General features: G+C 33.6%; 1 protein-coding gene across 1 annotated transcript in view; it reads right to left on the bottom strand.

Moving 5' to 3' along the window:
- LOC124543326 (PDF receptor) overlaps window positions 1-12951 on the bottom strand; it is a 29678-nt gene extending 16727 nt beyond the window's left edge. The window contains exon 1 of the mRNA XM_047121516.1: window positions 12698-12951. Coding sequence (XP_046977472.1) covers window positions 12698-12700 — 3 coding nt within the window. The 5' untranslated portion in view covers window positions 12701-12951. The remainder of the gene's footprint in view (window positions 1-12697) is intronic.
- Window positions 12952-17151: the final 4200 nt, after the last annotated feature.

Genomic DNA, 17151 nt, shown 5'->3' with positions numbered 1-17151 from the left:
AGAAATGCGTATATAGTATAATGCGTGTTGGAAGAGTACAGCAAGTTCTTTGTTAATTTAGCACATTAATTAGTCGTTTGAAAGACCTATATTTCATTTTACGTGGTGCATCTATTCATTCTATTATATTATCGTCAAGTGTAGTGTGTTATTATGTACTTTGTAGGTTTTTTGTCAGTAATTCGTTACTATTCAGATATTAATATAAGAGAAAGAGCCCGCTTCTCAATTCAATCAATAATATCTATATGACAACCACAAACAGGGAGACAGAGTTCGAGCCTCCGTTGCCCTCCACTAAATCCGGCCGTAGCATATATTACAACCTGGAAACACTTTGATAAAGTGCAACCTACTTTGGAAATATTGATATACGATGATGACTAAAATATATAAGTTGTATATTTAGTAAGTGTAAGTTGTGAGTGATGGCCAACCGCGCACGTTGTTCCGTCAGTATAATGCACCGAATTATTTTTGCCCTTGCACTCCAGACACGCAGAAATCACCTACCATACGATTTACATACATTGATCTTTAAAATTCTGCAACCATTTAAGATAGAAATACCGATTAAGCAAGTCAGTGAGTCAAGCGGTTCTCTCTTGTTTAAATATATTTACTTTCTTTTTTTTTATTTAAAATTAACTAAATTGACTGTTACCAAAACGTCCATAAAATTTTTAATAGATATTAGTAACCCTTGGCAACAAAGGTTTCTTATATTATTATTATGACAGATTTTAATGCGTGGTTGTCTGCGTGACGCTAACTTTTAAAGCCCTAACGATTATAATATCAGATTTTTAATATATTGCTCACAGATAAAGTACGTCGACCGTCGGCGTAAACTTGGACATAGTATATAGTATCGGTAAGTCAACATACTTAGTAATACGGCTAATGTGTGTGCGCGCACTGGTAACTTTTGTCACAGTGACTGTTTCGTCACTCTTGTCGAGTCCATGAATATGTATGGAGGTGCGCGCACATTACGACGTGAAATTGTGTCTGCATCTGTACATATTCACGGACTTGACAAGAGTGACGAAACAGTCACCGTGACAAAAGTTACCAGTGCGCGCTAGTTCTTAGTACTTTTTGAAACTAAAACACTAAACTGACAACTGCATATAAAATTAAACTTACACAGTATGATAGACTTGGTTCAAAATAGTGTAACATCTTTAGACTACGTCTAGTTTTATATCAAGATGAAATCTCTTTAATGACGTAATTACACATTGCATATTTATATTAGATATGATATCTTCTACTGAATTGTCAAAATATATCCGTCAATGTCATATATTCTCGGTAAAGCAGGTTATCGTTCACACCGAGCACTCGAAAATAGATCTTAAGGTGACGATCCTTTTCTTACCCCGATTGTACGTCACAATTTCTGGGAATATCATTTGTATTTTTTGTTCATATATAAAATTATCAAAAACATATTGAGAAGCGATTGACTACTTAGAATGGCGGCAAGGATGTAGGAGTGTTTAGTTGACGCAATCCTTAAACTCTTGGCGATAAACCAAGCTTCTGATCACCAATGGAAAATGGTTAAATGAGGACACAGGCCAGCGAATTGTAATCATAATGATGTTTCATTATTTACCGTACAAACCATCGGCACTTGTCAGTATATAAATCTAACTAAATAAACTTACTTTGTATACACAATTACAAACATAAATTCATGGGAGTATAACAAGACCGACCAGATCGAGTTATTCTTATATTTATACGTTCATATATCTATAGACAAAGAGACTACGTATAGACTTTTAGAGAGACTACTTAATTCACGAATATTTGACTTTTGACGTGTAGTAGTTGTAGACTGTAGTACTAGGACTTAAAAATACATGAGTAGACATTATTATTACCAGGACATTATTATCGATTGCTCGCGAAACGTCGCGTTTATTCAATAGATTTTTTTATGAATTTCGAAGATTAAGAGACGATTTCATTTTATTGAAAACTGCATATTACAGTCATATAATACAGTAAAACTATGTAAAGTCAGTTGTCAGTTAAAATTGGAGTTTATCGATATATGTGTTTACATATTTTTTCCTAACCGGCCGGTAACATTTTTATTCTCTAAAATTAATCTTCGTTAAATTTTAACAATTTAGTAAATTGCAATCATGAATTCCATAACTAGTGGGTCAAAAATGAACTTATGCTATTAATATATACGATTATTTCCGTTGGAGCCTACATTCTGTTCGGTCCGAATAATAATAAGACCAGCAATACGAAACTACTTCAAAGCTATTAAATATTTTATATCAATATACGCTAGTAATAGCTCTTCTCAAACGCTCGACGTGAAAATAGTAGTTAGTTTAAAATTAACCAGTTAAAATAAATAGTATGATTGCAAATGTAAGCGTGACTTCGATGGTAAATCTGATCTATTTTCTGTATTTTTATTTTACTATAAGGGCAGTATACAATTATGAGAACGAAGTAAACAGTTTCGTTTACTCAATCAAGCAATAAAGCTGATCAATGTATTTCATCACTTGCCAACGATTCCCGCTTTATTGAATCAAAAAGTGAAGCTTATGTTCGCGTGAAGCGCTTCAGCGCCACTGAACCGCTTATAGAAGATAGCGCGGGCTGAATACATTTAATGATCTTGCTTCAGCAAGCGAAATACACAACGTAAACAAGTTAATTAGAAAATAAGACCGCGCTATAAATATAACTCGCATATATGTACTCGAATTAGGTATGTTTTGAATAGAAAAAATATTAGTAGTAATATTTTTTTGACTTTAAGAGTACTTATCGTTAGAGCGAGTGATTTAGAAATGCGTTCAGTTTTATTTATATAAACATAAGAACATATGAATAAAATATTGGGAACATATGATTATGAGCCAAACAGATATTTATAATCAATCTCATATAAAATATCGATTGAAGGAATTTTACTTAAAAATATCTTTGTAACGCTGTTTTTTTGGTTGGTGATGCGTTGGTGGTAAAGAAATGATCAACATTTCTACCTATACTTACTTCCAGTATTCTTGAACAGCTTTTATATGAATTTATAAATAAAATAAGAAAGAATTTAAATAAAATAGCAGGGGTCATTGAACTTGTATATATGATACTTGTAATACAAATGATATATTATTTAAATAAAAACATCCGAGTCTAAATTACGTTTCAAGTGTTATAGTTTTAATCGCTTGGATTTCATACAAACACCTATTAGGATAATATTCGAACATTCGTGTTTTAAGACAAATGACTCATGTTTTTATTTATACTTTTTAAAAATCGCTCAGATCTATCACATTGACAATGAAGATTCATAATGTTGTCTTAAATTTTCGCGATTATACACATATAGAGTATAACATTGTAACAACAAAACTTTTCTTTATATATTTCCGTGCTCGCTTAAATAATATTATCAAAGACGACCCATCAGATATCCAATGTTACCTTAGTTTTTAGTTAAGAATGCATTAATACTAATTTTCGTATTTATATCCTTAAAACATCACCACAGCCACTCGTCCTTATATTTTGAGCCCCGGACATCGGGGTTGTGCGAATTCCAGCCGGCGACTACGTCGTCTCCGTCGAGCCGAATTGGCCCTTTCCCGTTAAATGAAATTGCAAATCTTTATTTTCTACTTACTAATTGAATTGCCTTCAAACATTGTCTAATATTCACTTATAATATTCAATTGATTTTCCTCCATTTTTTTGTGTGTACTGAAAGTCGTTATTGCCTTAAAATGGTTTCGCCGACTAGCTTACTTCACGCCACTCTGTCTTCGGTTAGTCTCAAAGCAGTCGGAATATTGAGTCCTGTTATATTTTGAATCTGGTCGGATTAGGGGGTAGGTAAGAAATATTGCAACTATTGAAACAGTTGGCTTGCATGCTGTATGCATACGTCGCTGGTGATACAGACTGGGCTTGTAACTACTACACACGAAATAAGTGCGTCCTGAATTGGGATGAATAGAGTCTACATGGAACGTTTATATTGCAGCACAAAGATACGACTAAATATTTTTATTTCTGGCATCTTTCTTATTTATTGCTTCCGAGCGTACGCAGAACACCGCACTTAAACTCAAAAAGTTTCATCTTAAATGTTGGGAACACAGAGAATAAACTTATAATCATTGATTTTTAAATAAAAGTCAATATATTTACTATTGTTATCTTATTGTGAATAATTCATTCTCACGTTATTTTTATCGACACACTTCGACTCTCATTTGCTTGACTTAAATTATCAAAAATCGATTTTTAGCATAAATAGCTTGCTATGGAAAACTACTCATTATTTCATAGTAACTTACTATAATTTCCAGTACTATAAACGTACAATATATTTTATATATCTCGTAAAAATGCGCCCTATATCATATATAGCACTTAATTCATATTATACATATAACTTGGGAGCACTCAATATACCACATTTACAATAATATGGATTGCTTCTGTCCCTGATAATCCGTATGTGGTGTATTTGTCGTGAGACAGTCGGAAACTCGAATCACTTCAAAAATTATAGCACGAATATAAAGGATGCATAAAGGATTACAGAAACAAAATCTGACAGAAAGACCCAAATCGTAGAAGCATACAAAATACAAAGTCAAAATACTTCCCAATTTTCTTATTGTGATACATATAATTTTCCACCATATCAGAGAAAAATAGGAAATATTGATCAATACATACCAGTTAAGCTTTTCTTACTTTCTCTAAAGCGATATCCAAACAGCTTTCACTAAGTCAGAGTCAGTTACTTTTTCGTTCATTTTGCAGCTTTTATTCGTGGTCACGGGTAGTCTACCCGTAAGTACTACCCGCTGAAAGTGCTCGAAAAAGTTTGGAGAGTCTCGTATCGGTACTCGTACGAGGTGGACGTTTATTGTTTTGAATGCATTCTTTCTTGTTTACAAGTCATTAGCTAATTACTGTGAAACCCGTTCGGCGTGCGGGCCGACCGGTGCCGCTTATCTATCGAACAGATAACTATTGAATGATTGTATTTGTATTCATTCTGCGTATTTTTTAATTTATTATTATACATGGATGAAAATGATGCTTCGATTGATGAGAACAATGTGCATAATGAATTGAGGACTCCAAGCCCAACTATCTATTTAAGTGAGATGTTACGGAAAGAAAGAAAAGAGAATTGTCAGAAAGAGACAGAATATATACCCATGGAAGATGATGCAGAACAGTGGTCAGCGCGAGTTAATAAAAGAGAAAGAGATGATAAAGACGAAGACGAAGGTTGGCAGACAGTTATGAAAGAAAAAAAAATTAAAACTCAAGACACAGACATGGAAATGTACATTTCATGTAAAGAAAAGTTTCCCAAACAATTTGCCCTTGCAAAATTATTAAAGGAGTTGAAAATTACTGATATAACTAAAATAAAATACTTAAGGCCCTACAAAATTAGAGTTGAATTTGATAATGTGCACTGTATGAATAGAATGATGACTTGTGAAGATTTGTTAAATAAAGGGTGGAAATTTCAAAAAGCATTTCAAGTCAATTTTACATATGGTACAATCAAGGACGTGGATCTCGATTTAACGGAAGAAGAAATTAAAATGCGCATTAAATGTGATAGTCGTGCTGAATTAAGTTCAGTGAGTAGATTGAAACGACGCGATGTGGATGGTAGCTGGATTGACTCCGAGAGAGTTCGTCTCTGTTTTAAGGGTTCGTATTTGCCTACTCATGTCTTCGTGGACAGTCTCCGCATTAATGTTGACTCTTACACATTCCCTGTGTCTCAGTGCTCCAAGTGCTGGAAATTAGGACATACACTATCTAGATGCCCATCAAATAAGATTATTTGCCCTAAATGTGGTAGTAATCATGCAAATTGCGAGACAAAGACGTTTGTGTGTGTTAACTGTCAAGGTCCTGTTAACTGACATGGCACTCAATAAAGGATGCCCTGTTTTTTTGAATGAAAAAAAGATTCGCGAGATCATGTCTCAATTTAATTGTACATACAGGAAAGCTCGTACAATGTTACCAGAGTCTCCGACCCCAAAATTTAACATCCAAACTGTGAATACTAACGTTGATCAAACACACATTCATACAAATCGCACATACGCAAATGTTGTTTCACATGTGTTTCCTACTCATGTGGATTCAGAAGAGGAATCTTCGGCACAAGTTTCAAGTGAACAGACTAAAATTCCAAGAATAAAACGTAAAACCGAAAATGTACCTAGAAAACATAAAGCGCCTAAAACCGAAACTACAAACCTATCTACAAGCCATAACCAGTCTGATTCTAAAATTGAATCTGAAGAATTACATCATACAAATCTCGAAAAACCATTAGATAGAGATATTAATTTCTCAGAACTATTAAGTAGACTAAAAGAAATTTTATTTCTTAAAAGCGGATCTTTTCAACAAAAAGTAAAGAAATCAATTAAGTGTTGTGTTGAGTGGTTGATTTTAATTGTAGTTGAAAATATTTCTGATTGGCCTATCCTAAAGTTAATTTTAGACTATTTAAACACATAAATTCACAAAACTAAACATAATTCAGTGGAACGCACAAAGTCTTAGACCTAAATTGACAAGTTTTGAAAATTTACTGTGGCAGGAAAAGATCCATATTGCTGCCGTATGTGAGACTTGGTTAGAGCCAAATGGTTACTTAAATATCAAAAATTACAATATACACCGATGCGATCGTGCTGACTCGTATGGAGGGATAGCCATAATTGTACATAAATCCATCAAATCTCAGGTATGCAAAGTACGTCAAACTAATTCATTAATCCAGATCATCCATGTTAGGCTTTTGAATTGCGGAGACTTTGATAATGTAATTTCTGTTTATTGCCCATCTTCTGCCCGAACCAGCACTCATGATTGGGACGCCATTTTCTCGATAGCTAATTCTAAAACAATTATAATTGGAGACTTTAATGGGCATCACACTAACTGGTCACAAAAAATTGACCAAAGAGGCCTTCAAATATTCGATGCGCTTTCGGATAACCAGCTTGTGACCTTAAATGACCGCACACCAACTAGGGTAAAATTAGTTAACGGTACTCTTCAAGAGTACTCCCCTGATATATCTTTGGTTACCTCTGATATTGCGCTAAAATTTACTTATACAGTTCTCAATGAAACTTTGGGCAGTGACCACAGGGTCATTAAAATATCAACCAATGTCAGTAATTCATATCCATGGATATATAAAAGAAATTTTAAATTAGCGGATTGGAATTTATACACGCAAATACTTGAAGACTTGTTTAATCATTTTTCTTGGTTTAATGATCCCCAAAAAGACTACGACTCCTTCGTAGATTATATAAATATAGCTGCAGAAATATCTATTCCTCTAATAAGATTTAACGAAAGCCCTACTACGAACTTCACCCCCAAGCCGTACTGGAATCAGCATTTGTCTAAAGCAGTGTCTGAGAGACGTTTGGCTTTGTCACAACTCCGTCGTAATCCAATCCCACGTAATTTGGATATATTGAAGGATAAAATTCACTCTGCACAAAACCTGATGCGTAACTCTCAAAGTAAATCTTTTCAAAATTTTTGTTCGTCTGTACATCACAAAACTACATCAACAGAGTTATGGCTTAAAATGAAGTGGATAAAGGGCTATAAAACTCCTAAACAACAAATTAATGGAAATCTAGTAAACAAACTTTTGCGTAGCTTAACTCCCGATTATGTCTCCCCTATGTGCCCTGTGTTACGTTCTCATAATAATAAAATAGGTTCCAAAATTTGTATAACTGAGCTAGAAAGCTGTATTCCATCTAAAAATACAGCACCTGGTGATGATGGAATTACATACCTAATGATAAAACACCTTCCAAAAAATAGTAAACACGTATTGACAACACTTTACAATTTATTTTATGAGAAAGGCTTTCTCCCTTGCCAGTGGAAAAATATCATCGTTGTCCCTATTTCGAAAGCAGGTAGAGATTCAGAATCTATTTCGTCACTACACCCAATTGCTTTAATGTCTTGCTTATGTAAAATTTTCCATAGTATTTTTAATAAGCGATTGGAATGGTTCTGCGAAAAGAATAATATTTTTTCGATAAATACTACAGGATTTAGAAAATCATATCAGTGTGCGGATAATCTTTCTTACTTCATAACTAAAACTTCAGCTGGATTTTCGGAAAATAAACCAACCATCGCGTGTTTTGTTGACATCCATAACGCATACAATAATGTCAATATATCTTCACTCATTTCAATTCTGGATAGTTTGGGGGTAGGATCAAAATTTTGCAGTTATCTGTGGAATTTTTTAAACCATAGAATTCTTAAAATTCTTAATAACGGAAACATTATGGCAAGAAGTACCAGCCTAGGATTGGCTCAAGGAGATCCATTAGCGCCCTTATTGTTTAATATCGCAACCCATAAAATCTGCAAACGTACCAGCCCAGTTTCTATATTGCAATATGCGGACGATTTTCTTTTATTTACTTCATGTGATGATTTGACAGAAAGCTCTGAGAAACTGCAGTCGTCATTGCACACGATGGCTGTCCACTTATTAGATATAGGGTTAGATATTTCGTCTACTAAAACTAAAGTTTGCATATTTAAAAGGGGGCATAAAAAATATACAGTGAAAATATTATTGAATGACAAAATAATTGAAGAGGTTAACGCTTTTAAGTATTTAGGAGTGTGGCTTGACAATTCATTGAGATGGTCAAAACATATTAATTACTTAAGAGGCAAAATTTTGAATTTATTAAATATTATTAAAATTCTACGAGGCCCGTTCTGGGGTATACATCCTATTCATTTAAGGCGGTTGTATTTTGGGTTGATTCGGAGCAGAATAGATTATGCCAGTTTCTTATATGATAATAGTTGTAACACAAATTTGAAAAAAATCGATGCGTTACAGAATCAAAGTCTCAGATTTATTGGTGCCTTTGTTAAAACTACACCGATCTATATTATGGAAAATGAGCTTTGCGTACCACCTTTGTCGATCAGAAGGTATTATTTGGGAGTTAAATTTTGGTTAAAATGTAAATCTATGGCTAACAATGAAATTATCAAGTTGTTAAATATATTCCAAAATATGTGTACCAATTCTTATTGGCGAAATAAAAAACTACCATTGCTCATTAAGATTCACAATGATTACAATGCTCTCAAAATTCACCAAAGTAATAAACTAGATATGTTTAGTCTAGACACGTGGGTTAGCAGTGTGGATTTATCCTCTCACATTAAATGTTCTTTAGCATCAATTGACAAAAGTAAAAGTAAATATAGTAATGCAGCTTTAAAACTATTATCGGAACGGGAAATTTCAGAAATATATTCATCATTTTATAAAGTGTTTACAGATGGCTCAAAAGATAGCTCTGATGTTGGTGTTGCTTTTTATGACCCTCAAACTAATACTAATTGTCAACTTAGAGTAGATTCTAAGATATCTGTGATGCGTGCAGAGTTATTAGGAATTTTGGAGGCTTTATCATATATCAGTACAATAGATTGTGATAAATTTGTAATTTTTTCCGATTCTAAAAGTGCTCTTCAACATGTGGCTCGGTCTACCTCGACCTTTCAAGGAGCTCCGATAGCCTATGCAATTTTAAAATCTATTCTAAGTTTCTCTCGTCAAAATAAAAAAGTGATGTTGCAGTGGATTCCTGCTCATATTGGTCTAGAGGATAATGAAAAAGTAGATTTTTTAGCAAAAAATGCAGCACGAAATGGTGTTTACTACCAATGCGTACCATATTATACGGAATTATTATATCTAGCCAAAGAAAAATATTACAAATTTTGGAGAGAATATTTTGATGAGCGATCGCTGACTAAAGGGATCTGGTACAGATCTATGCAACCCGGACTACGGAAAAGTCTTTGGTTTGATGGAGCCAATATGAGCAGGTCTTCAATTGTCACAGCTCTTCGACTTCGTTCCGGCCACATTCCATTAAATAACTTTGGTTTTCTTATGGGTAAAACACGTTCACCTAACTGTAGTGTATGTAACAGCATAGAAGACACGTACCACGTAATAATGGAGTGTGCTCGGAATGAGACTGATAGAATTTCTTTCTTACGTTTAATCAATTATTGCGGGGAGGTGGGGGCATGTAATAGTGTCCTCGCTGACCCTACATCAGAACCAGCGCAAGTTTTGTACAAATTAGTGGATGGTGTTTTTAAGAATCGATGTAAATAATCAATTTGTTAAGTTTAATGTTTTGTAAGCACTATGAGGGTGGCATTTTCTTACAGAAAAAACCCTCTTTAAAATAAATGAAAAAAAAAAGTCAAAATACTTCCCAATTTTCTTATTGTGATACATATAATTTTCCACCATATCAGAGAAAAATAGGAAATATTGATCAATACATACCAGTTAAGCTTTTCTTACTTTCTCTAAAGCGATATCCAAACAGCTTTCACTAAGTCAGAGTCAGTTACTTTTTCGTTCATTTTGCAGCTTTTATTCGTGGTCACGGGTAGTCTACCCGTAAGTACTACCCGCTGAAAGTGCTCGAAACGTCGGGATGTCAAAAATAATTAATATACGCGATTCAAATCCGTTATAGCTAGTTTTATTTAAATGAAGATCTATCCAGAAAGAGATTTTGTTCCTTATTAGTCAATTAGACCACTCATTAAATTGATCAAACACATTCACTGTGAATAACGTGCACTAGGATAATTATTCATTTCAATGCCAAATGCCAATATGCAACACTACTGGATTGGCATACAGATAAATTAATTTGATACTTTTGTTTGTTTTTTTTTTTAAATGTATCAACTGGTTTGAAGGGTCAGAATAAAAGCTGCAAAATGAACGAAAAAGTAACTGACTCTGACTTAGTGAAAGCTGTTTGGATATCGCTTTAGAGAAAGTAAGAAAAGCTTAACTGGTATGTATTGATCAATATTTCCTATTTTTCTCTGATATGGTGAAAAATTATATGTATCACAATAAGAAAATTGGGAAGTATTTTGACTTTTTATTTTGTATGCTTCTACGATTTGGGTCTTTCTGTCGGATTTTGTTTCTGTAATCCTTTATGCATCCTTTGTATCCGTGCTATAATTTTTGAAGTGATTCGAGTTTCCGACTGTCTCACGACAAACACACCACATACGGATTATCAGGGACAGGAGCAATCCCCCTTTATTATTGTACATTTGGTATTGACAAAATAACTATTCAGTGCTGCTCCCAAGTTATATGTATAATATGAATTGTGTGCTATATTTATATACCTATAGCTCGTAAAAATTCTGATATAGGACACATTTTTACGAGATATATATAATATATTGTAAGTTGATAGTACTGGAAGTTATAATAAGTTACTATGAAATAATGAGTAGTTTTCCATAGCAAGCTATTTATGCTAAAAATCGATTTTTGCTAATTTAAGTCAAGCAAATGAAAGTCGAAGTGTGTTGATAAAATATAAAGTGGGAATGAAATATTCACAATAAGATAACAATAGTAAATATAAATAAAAATCAATGATTACAAGTTTATTCTCTGTGTAAGTATCTTTTAAGATGAAACTTTTTGACTTTAAGTGCGGTGTTCTGCGTACGCTCGGAAGCAATAAATAAGAAAGATGCCAGAAATAAAAATATTCAGTCGTATCTTTGTGCTGCAATATAAACGTTTCAAGTAGACTCTACTCATCTCAATTCTGGACGCATTTATTTCGTTTGTAGTTACAAGCCCAGTCTGTGTCACCAGCGACGTATGCATACAGCATGCATGCCAATTGTTTCAATGGTTGCAATATTTATTACCTACTCAATCCGACCAGATTCAAAATATAACAGGACTCAATATTCAGACTGCTTTGAGACTAACCAAAGACAGAGTGGCGTAAAGTAAGCTAGTTGACGAACTCATTTCAAGGCAATAACGACTTTCAGTAACTCATTACACAAAGAAATGGAAGAAAATCAATTGAATATTATAAGTGAATATTAGACAATGTAACAGCATGCTTGATACGGCAATTCAATTAGTAAGTAGAAAAGTAATTTAATTTCACATAGTAGTAGCAATAGTAGAATAATAATAAAGATTTGCAATTTCATTTAACGGGAAAGGGCCAATTCGGCTCGACTGAGACGACGTAGGCGCCGGCTGGAACTCGCAAAACCGACCGACCGACGTCCGTCAAAATATAAGGACGAGTGGCTGTTGATATTTTAAAGATATAAGTACGAAAATTTGTATTAATGCATTCATGACTAAAAACTAAGGTAACATTGGATATCCGATTGGGTCGTCTTTGATAATATTATTTAAGCGATCACGGAAATATAAATATATAAAGAAAAGTTTTTTTGTTAAAATATTATACTCTATATGTGTATAATCATCACAATCTTACAAAAAAAAACAGCAGATATTTAGTATAAATATACCTTTTATTGATGTGATCGATCCCATTATTTACCAAAATGTAGAATATTGAGAAAATTAATCGTTCTTTCTTTGTTTTATGAAAACCCTGATAGTATAATTAAGTACAATTACAACATAAGTAGAATTATTAAACGTTAATCTTTAAAGCGAATTTAGTTACGAAATACCGAGCGAATAATATATAGAAATTGTTTATAACAAATGACTTACCATGTTAGCTTGAAATTGTCCAATTTATTGTTAATATTATTTCGACGTTTACACTCTCACTAAGCACATAAAACGAAATAAATCGAAACTATTATTTATTTTTCTAGACAAACATATGAAGATATTCTTAATTTATTTCAGTGATAGTTATTTTATAAACAACGCGGTGAGTGTGTGTGCGTCAAACTTCTCGAATACGTTTTTATTTTAATATTATATTGAATAAATTAAATCGGACGCGACCGAACCATGCAAACGTTGAGGAACGAGTAATGTCTTCCGAATATTGGCTCGGAACACTGTTTTATTAAACAGACAAAATACGAATAGGCGTTGAACTATGTATATTGAATATTTTGATCGCAACGAGAGAAGCGCAACGAATGATTCTGATCATTACATGCTAGTTCGAAGTTTATTTGAATTTTTGACATTTGAAAGCAAATTTGAAACGTAATATTGTAATATATACTAATAATAATACTGGTATAAAATATTTATGAAAGGTATATGTAATTTAATCCATGCGTTTACCGCAACTGACTGCATACCGTACGAACGTGCAAACGTACCTAACGTTTCAGGTAGTTTAATTTAAGCTGAAATTAAATTATAACTAAGGCTACCCCCACTCCGAATGGAATGAGATTTACCTTGCCTTTAATGCGATAGACAATTTAACCTTACAAATAATAAATCATAATTATATGAATAAAAATGTTGTATATATAATTTACATGTCGATTATAGTTAACTAGGAAAAATTGTTTTTTTTTCTTTTTTTATGAGTCGAGATGGCCCAGTGGTTAGAACGCCTGCATCTTAACCGATGATTGCGGGTTCAAACCCAGGCAAAGACCGTTGATTCATATGCTTAATTTGTCTTTATAATTTATCTCGTGCTCAGCGGTGAAGGAAAACATCGTGAGGAAATCTGCATGTGACAAATTTCATAGAAATTCTGCCACATGTGTATTCCACCAATCCGCATTGGAACAGCGTGGTGGAATATTTCCCAAACCTTCTCCTCAAAGGGCAAGAGGCCTTTAGCCCAGCAGTGGGAATTTACGGGCTGTTGTTGTTTTATGTTTTATTTAGAAAATGTACCAGCAATAATAAAATGAACCTAGTCAAGAGAATAGTGCTTATTAGATACGTTCAATGTAATATCAAGTGTAATACTCGTACTTGCTAAATGTAATACGCTCGGATATTTTTGGAACTCATTGAATCCCGGATATGTGTAACGAACGATCTGTTCGAGTTTTATTCCGTGGAATTTTTATTATCCTTTTTCATCAGGGAATTTTTAACATATTTTATTACAAAATCAACGTGTACTTTATTAGATCATGCTTTTAGGCAGATTAGTACTTCTGAATTGTTATTTTAGAGAATTGAGAATTATATTAAACGTAAAGTCGTTTCTACCGAGAACATACAGCAAGTAAGACAGTACTTCATCAAATACTAAGTTATGACAAATCAAATAAATTTTATTAATGAAAATTCACAATGAAGCGTTTTCGTCAATATTTAAGTTTCACTTGGTGATAGGGCTTTGTGCAAACCCGTCTGGATAGATACCACCCACTCATCAGATATTCTACCGCTAAAAAACAGTACGCAGAACTGTTATATTCCGTTTTGAAGGGTGAGTGAGTCAGTGTAACTACAGGCACAAGGGACATAGTATCTTAGTTCCCGTTCCAGTAGAGTTGGTGGCGCATTGACGATGTAAGGAGTAGTTAATATTTCTTACTCTTATTGTCTATGGGTGATAGTGACTACTTGCTATCAAGTGGCCCATATACTCGTCCGCCAACCTATTATACATAAAATAAAATAAAAATTTAAGAACTGGCAGTATTTCCGATTTGTAAGGCACATTACAGCGAGAAGAAACGGCAGGAAACTCGATTTGAAATACAATATACTTAAAATATCTCCTGCATAAAAGTCAACAAGTATTGGTTTTGTTTACCCCTTTTTTATATAATCTATAAAATATGGTGATAAATATATTTTTTTTAATAATAAAATTTCTATTTTTATTTCCCTCCGCTGGACTAAGCACTCACCTGCCTTCACAAGAGAAGGTTAGGTGCATATTCCGAAACGCTCCAATGCGGAATGGTGGTTTCACATATGGCAGATTTTTTTGAAATAATTTGAAATAAGACACATGCAGGTTTCCTCACGTTTTCCTTCGCTGCCGAGCACGAGATGAATTATAAACACATGAAAATTCAGTGGTGCTTGCCTGGATATGAACGCTCAATCATCGGTTAAGAAGTTCTAACCACTGGGCCATCTGAGCAATATGTATGAGCACTATTTTTATATCATAATATCGCTTCCGAATATGAGGTAGGAAAAAAATAAATTTGAGTTAAATGTTGGTAATCAGTGAAACGTGATATTGTTATAGTACGACACAAATGAGATGTAGCATCGGAAAATGCAATGAAATAAAAAAAAACCGATTACTGCCGATTTACACGACCAATAGAAATAGTTTCCTATCGCGCCATTCGACGCTATTCGTCGCTATAGATTCTCGCAACAGAGAAAGCAAGTGCATGTTAATCGACGTGTCAAATCGACGAATATATTAGGTAATAATAGGTTGGGGAAAAAGTTTCTTCGTATTATATATGAAAATTCAAAAAGTGTTTTTTTTTATAGTTTATTTACATTTGACTAAAATATGTAGGTGCCATTTTGTTCCATAACTTTTTGCCATCTTGTTGGTAGTGACATGATCCCATTGCTGTAAAAAATTTGGGGCTTCTGATCGAAAAACTGCGACAAGTGGTTTTGGCAGTCCTCTCGTGATGTTAACCTGACACTGCCTAAAGAATTCTGCAGAGACCGAAACAGATGAAAATCTGAAGGTGCAAGGTCAGGACTATACGGCGGATGCATTAATACCTCCCAGCCAAACTCTCGTAATTTTTGTTGAGTGGCTAAAGCCTCACACATGTGAGGTCTAGCGTTGTCATGGTGAAAAACCACACCCCTTCTGTTGATCAATTCTGGCCGCTTTCTCTCAATTTCTTGCTTCAATCTCATCAATTGTTCGCAATACAGTTCTGAATCGATGGTCCTGCCGGGCGGTAACAGCTCATAATGAATGATGCCCTTCCAATCCCACCATACACACAGCATTACCTTGTTGCGAGTTAATCCGGGTTTTGCCACAGTCTGTGAAGTTTAACCGGCCTTTGACCACGATCTTTTTCGCACGTTCTTGTCTATTGTATGTGATCCACTTTTCATCACCAGTTATCAGCTTCTTCAAAAATGGTTCGGTTTCATTACGTCGTAATAAAGAATCACAAATGAGTACACGGTTCATTAGGTGTCTTTCAGTGAGTTCATGAGGCACCCATATATCGAGCTTTTTTGTGTACCCAGCTTTATTCAAATGAGTCAAAACCGTTTTGTGGTCAATTGCCAGTTCTTCAGCTACATCGTAACTACTAACATGTCGATCTTGCTCCACTTTTTCAAAAATGGCATCAATTTTGTCCGTAACAGGGCGACCAGAGCGAGATGCATCTTTGATATCAAAATTTCCGGCTTGAAAACGCTTAAACTAAACTCGCGCTACTCTCACAGATACAGCATTAGGTCCATAATCATCACAAATTTTTTTCGCGGCTTGAGTTGCATTTTTACCTTTTTTATAGTAAAATTTTAAAATGTATCGAATTTCTTCTTTATATTCACTCATTTTAACAACAACAAAAACAAATGATAAATAAAATTTTAACAAAAAGAAAAACCGACTTCAAACAAAACACTATTTTAAAACAAATGAATATGCACGAAAAAGTAATAAAAATAATTGCGTATTCAACATATTTTTTAGTCTTCCTAAGTTAAATGAAATGAAAAATATTAGACTACTTAAAAGTCGATTAACGATTATATCATGTAGTTATAATTATTGGTATATTTGGAGCCGGTGTCAGCCACGGTGCCCTTGCCCCAACAATCAAAAGAAAGAAGCGATACGAGCCCCTTGATTGATCCAGTATATTATTGTGTAAAAGGTAATTTGTAAAAAACATGTTTGTTAAAGTATTCTGGTATTGTTTTTTGATAGATATACTGTAGGGTTTTATTGGCTGACACCGACTCCAAATATAACAATAATTATAACTACATGATATAATCGTTAATCGACTTTTAAGTAGTCTAATATTTTTCATTTCATTTAACTTAGGAAGACTCTAAAAAATATGTTGAATACGCAATTATTTTTATTACTTTTTCGTGCATATTCATTTGTTTTAAAATAGTGTTTTGTTTGAAGTCGGTTTTTCTTTTTGTTAAAATTTTATTTATTTTTTGATTTTAAGTGAAGCTGATGTTGACTAACTAATTTTTTTTTAAATATGGATAGATTAAGCGTTCCGTTTATATGAGTCAGAAACTACTTCGAG

Source organism: Vanessa cardui, chromosome Z (genome assembly GCF_905220365.1).
Source record: "Vanessa cardui chromosome Z, ilVanCard2.1, whole genome shotgun sequence".
NCBI classification, from domain to species: Eukaryota; Metazoa; Arthropoda; class Insecta; order Lepidoptera; family Nymphalidae; genus Vanessa; species Vanessa cardui.
Note: the sequence above shows the minus strand (reverse complement) of the source record. Positions and strands in the feature narration are given on the sequence as shown.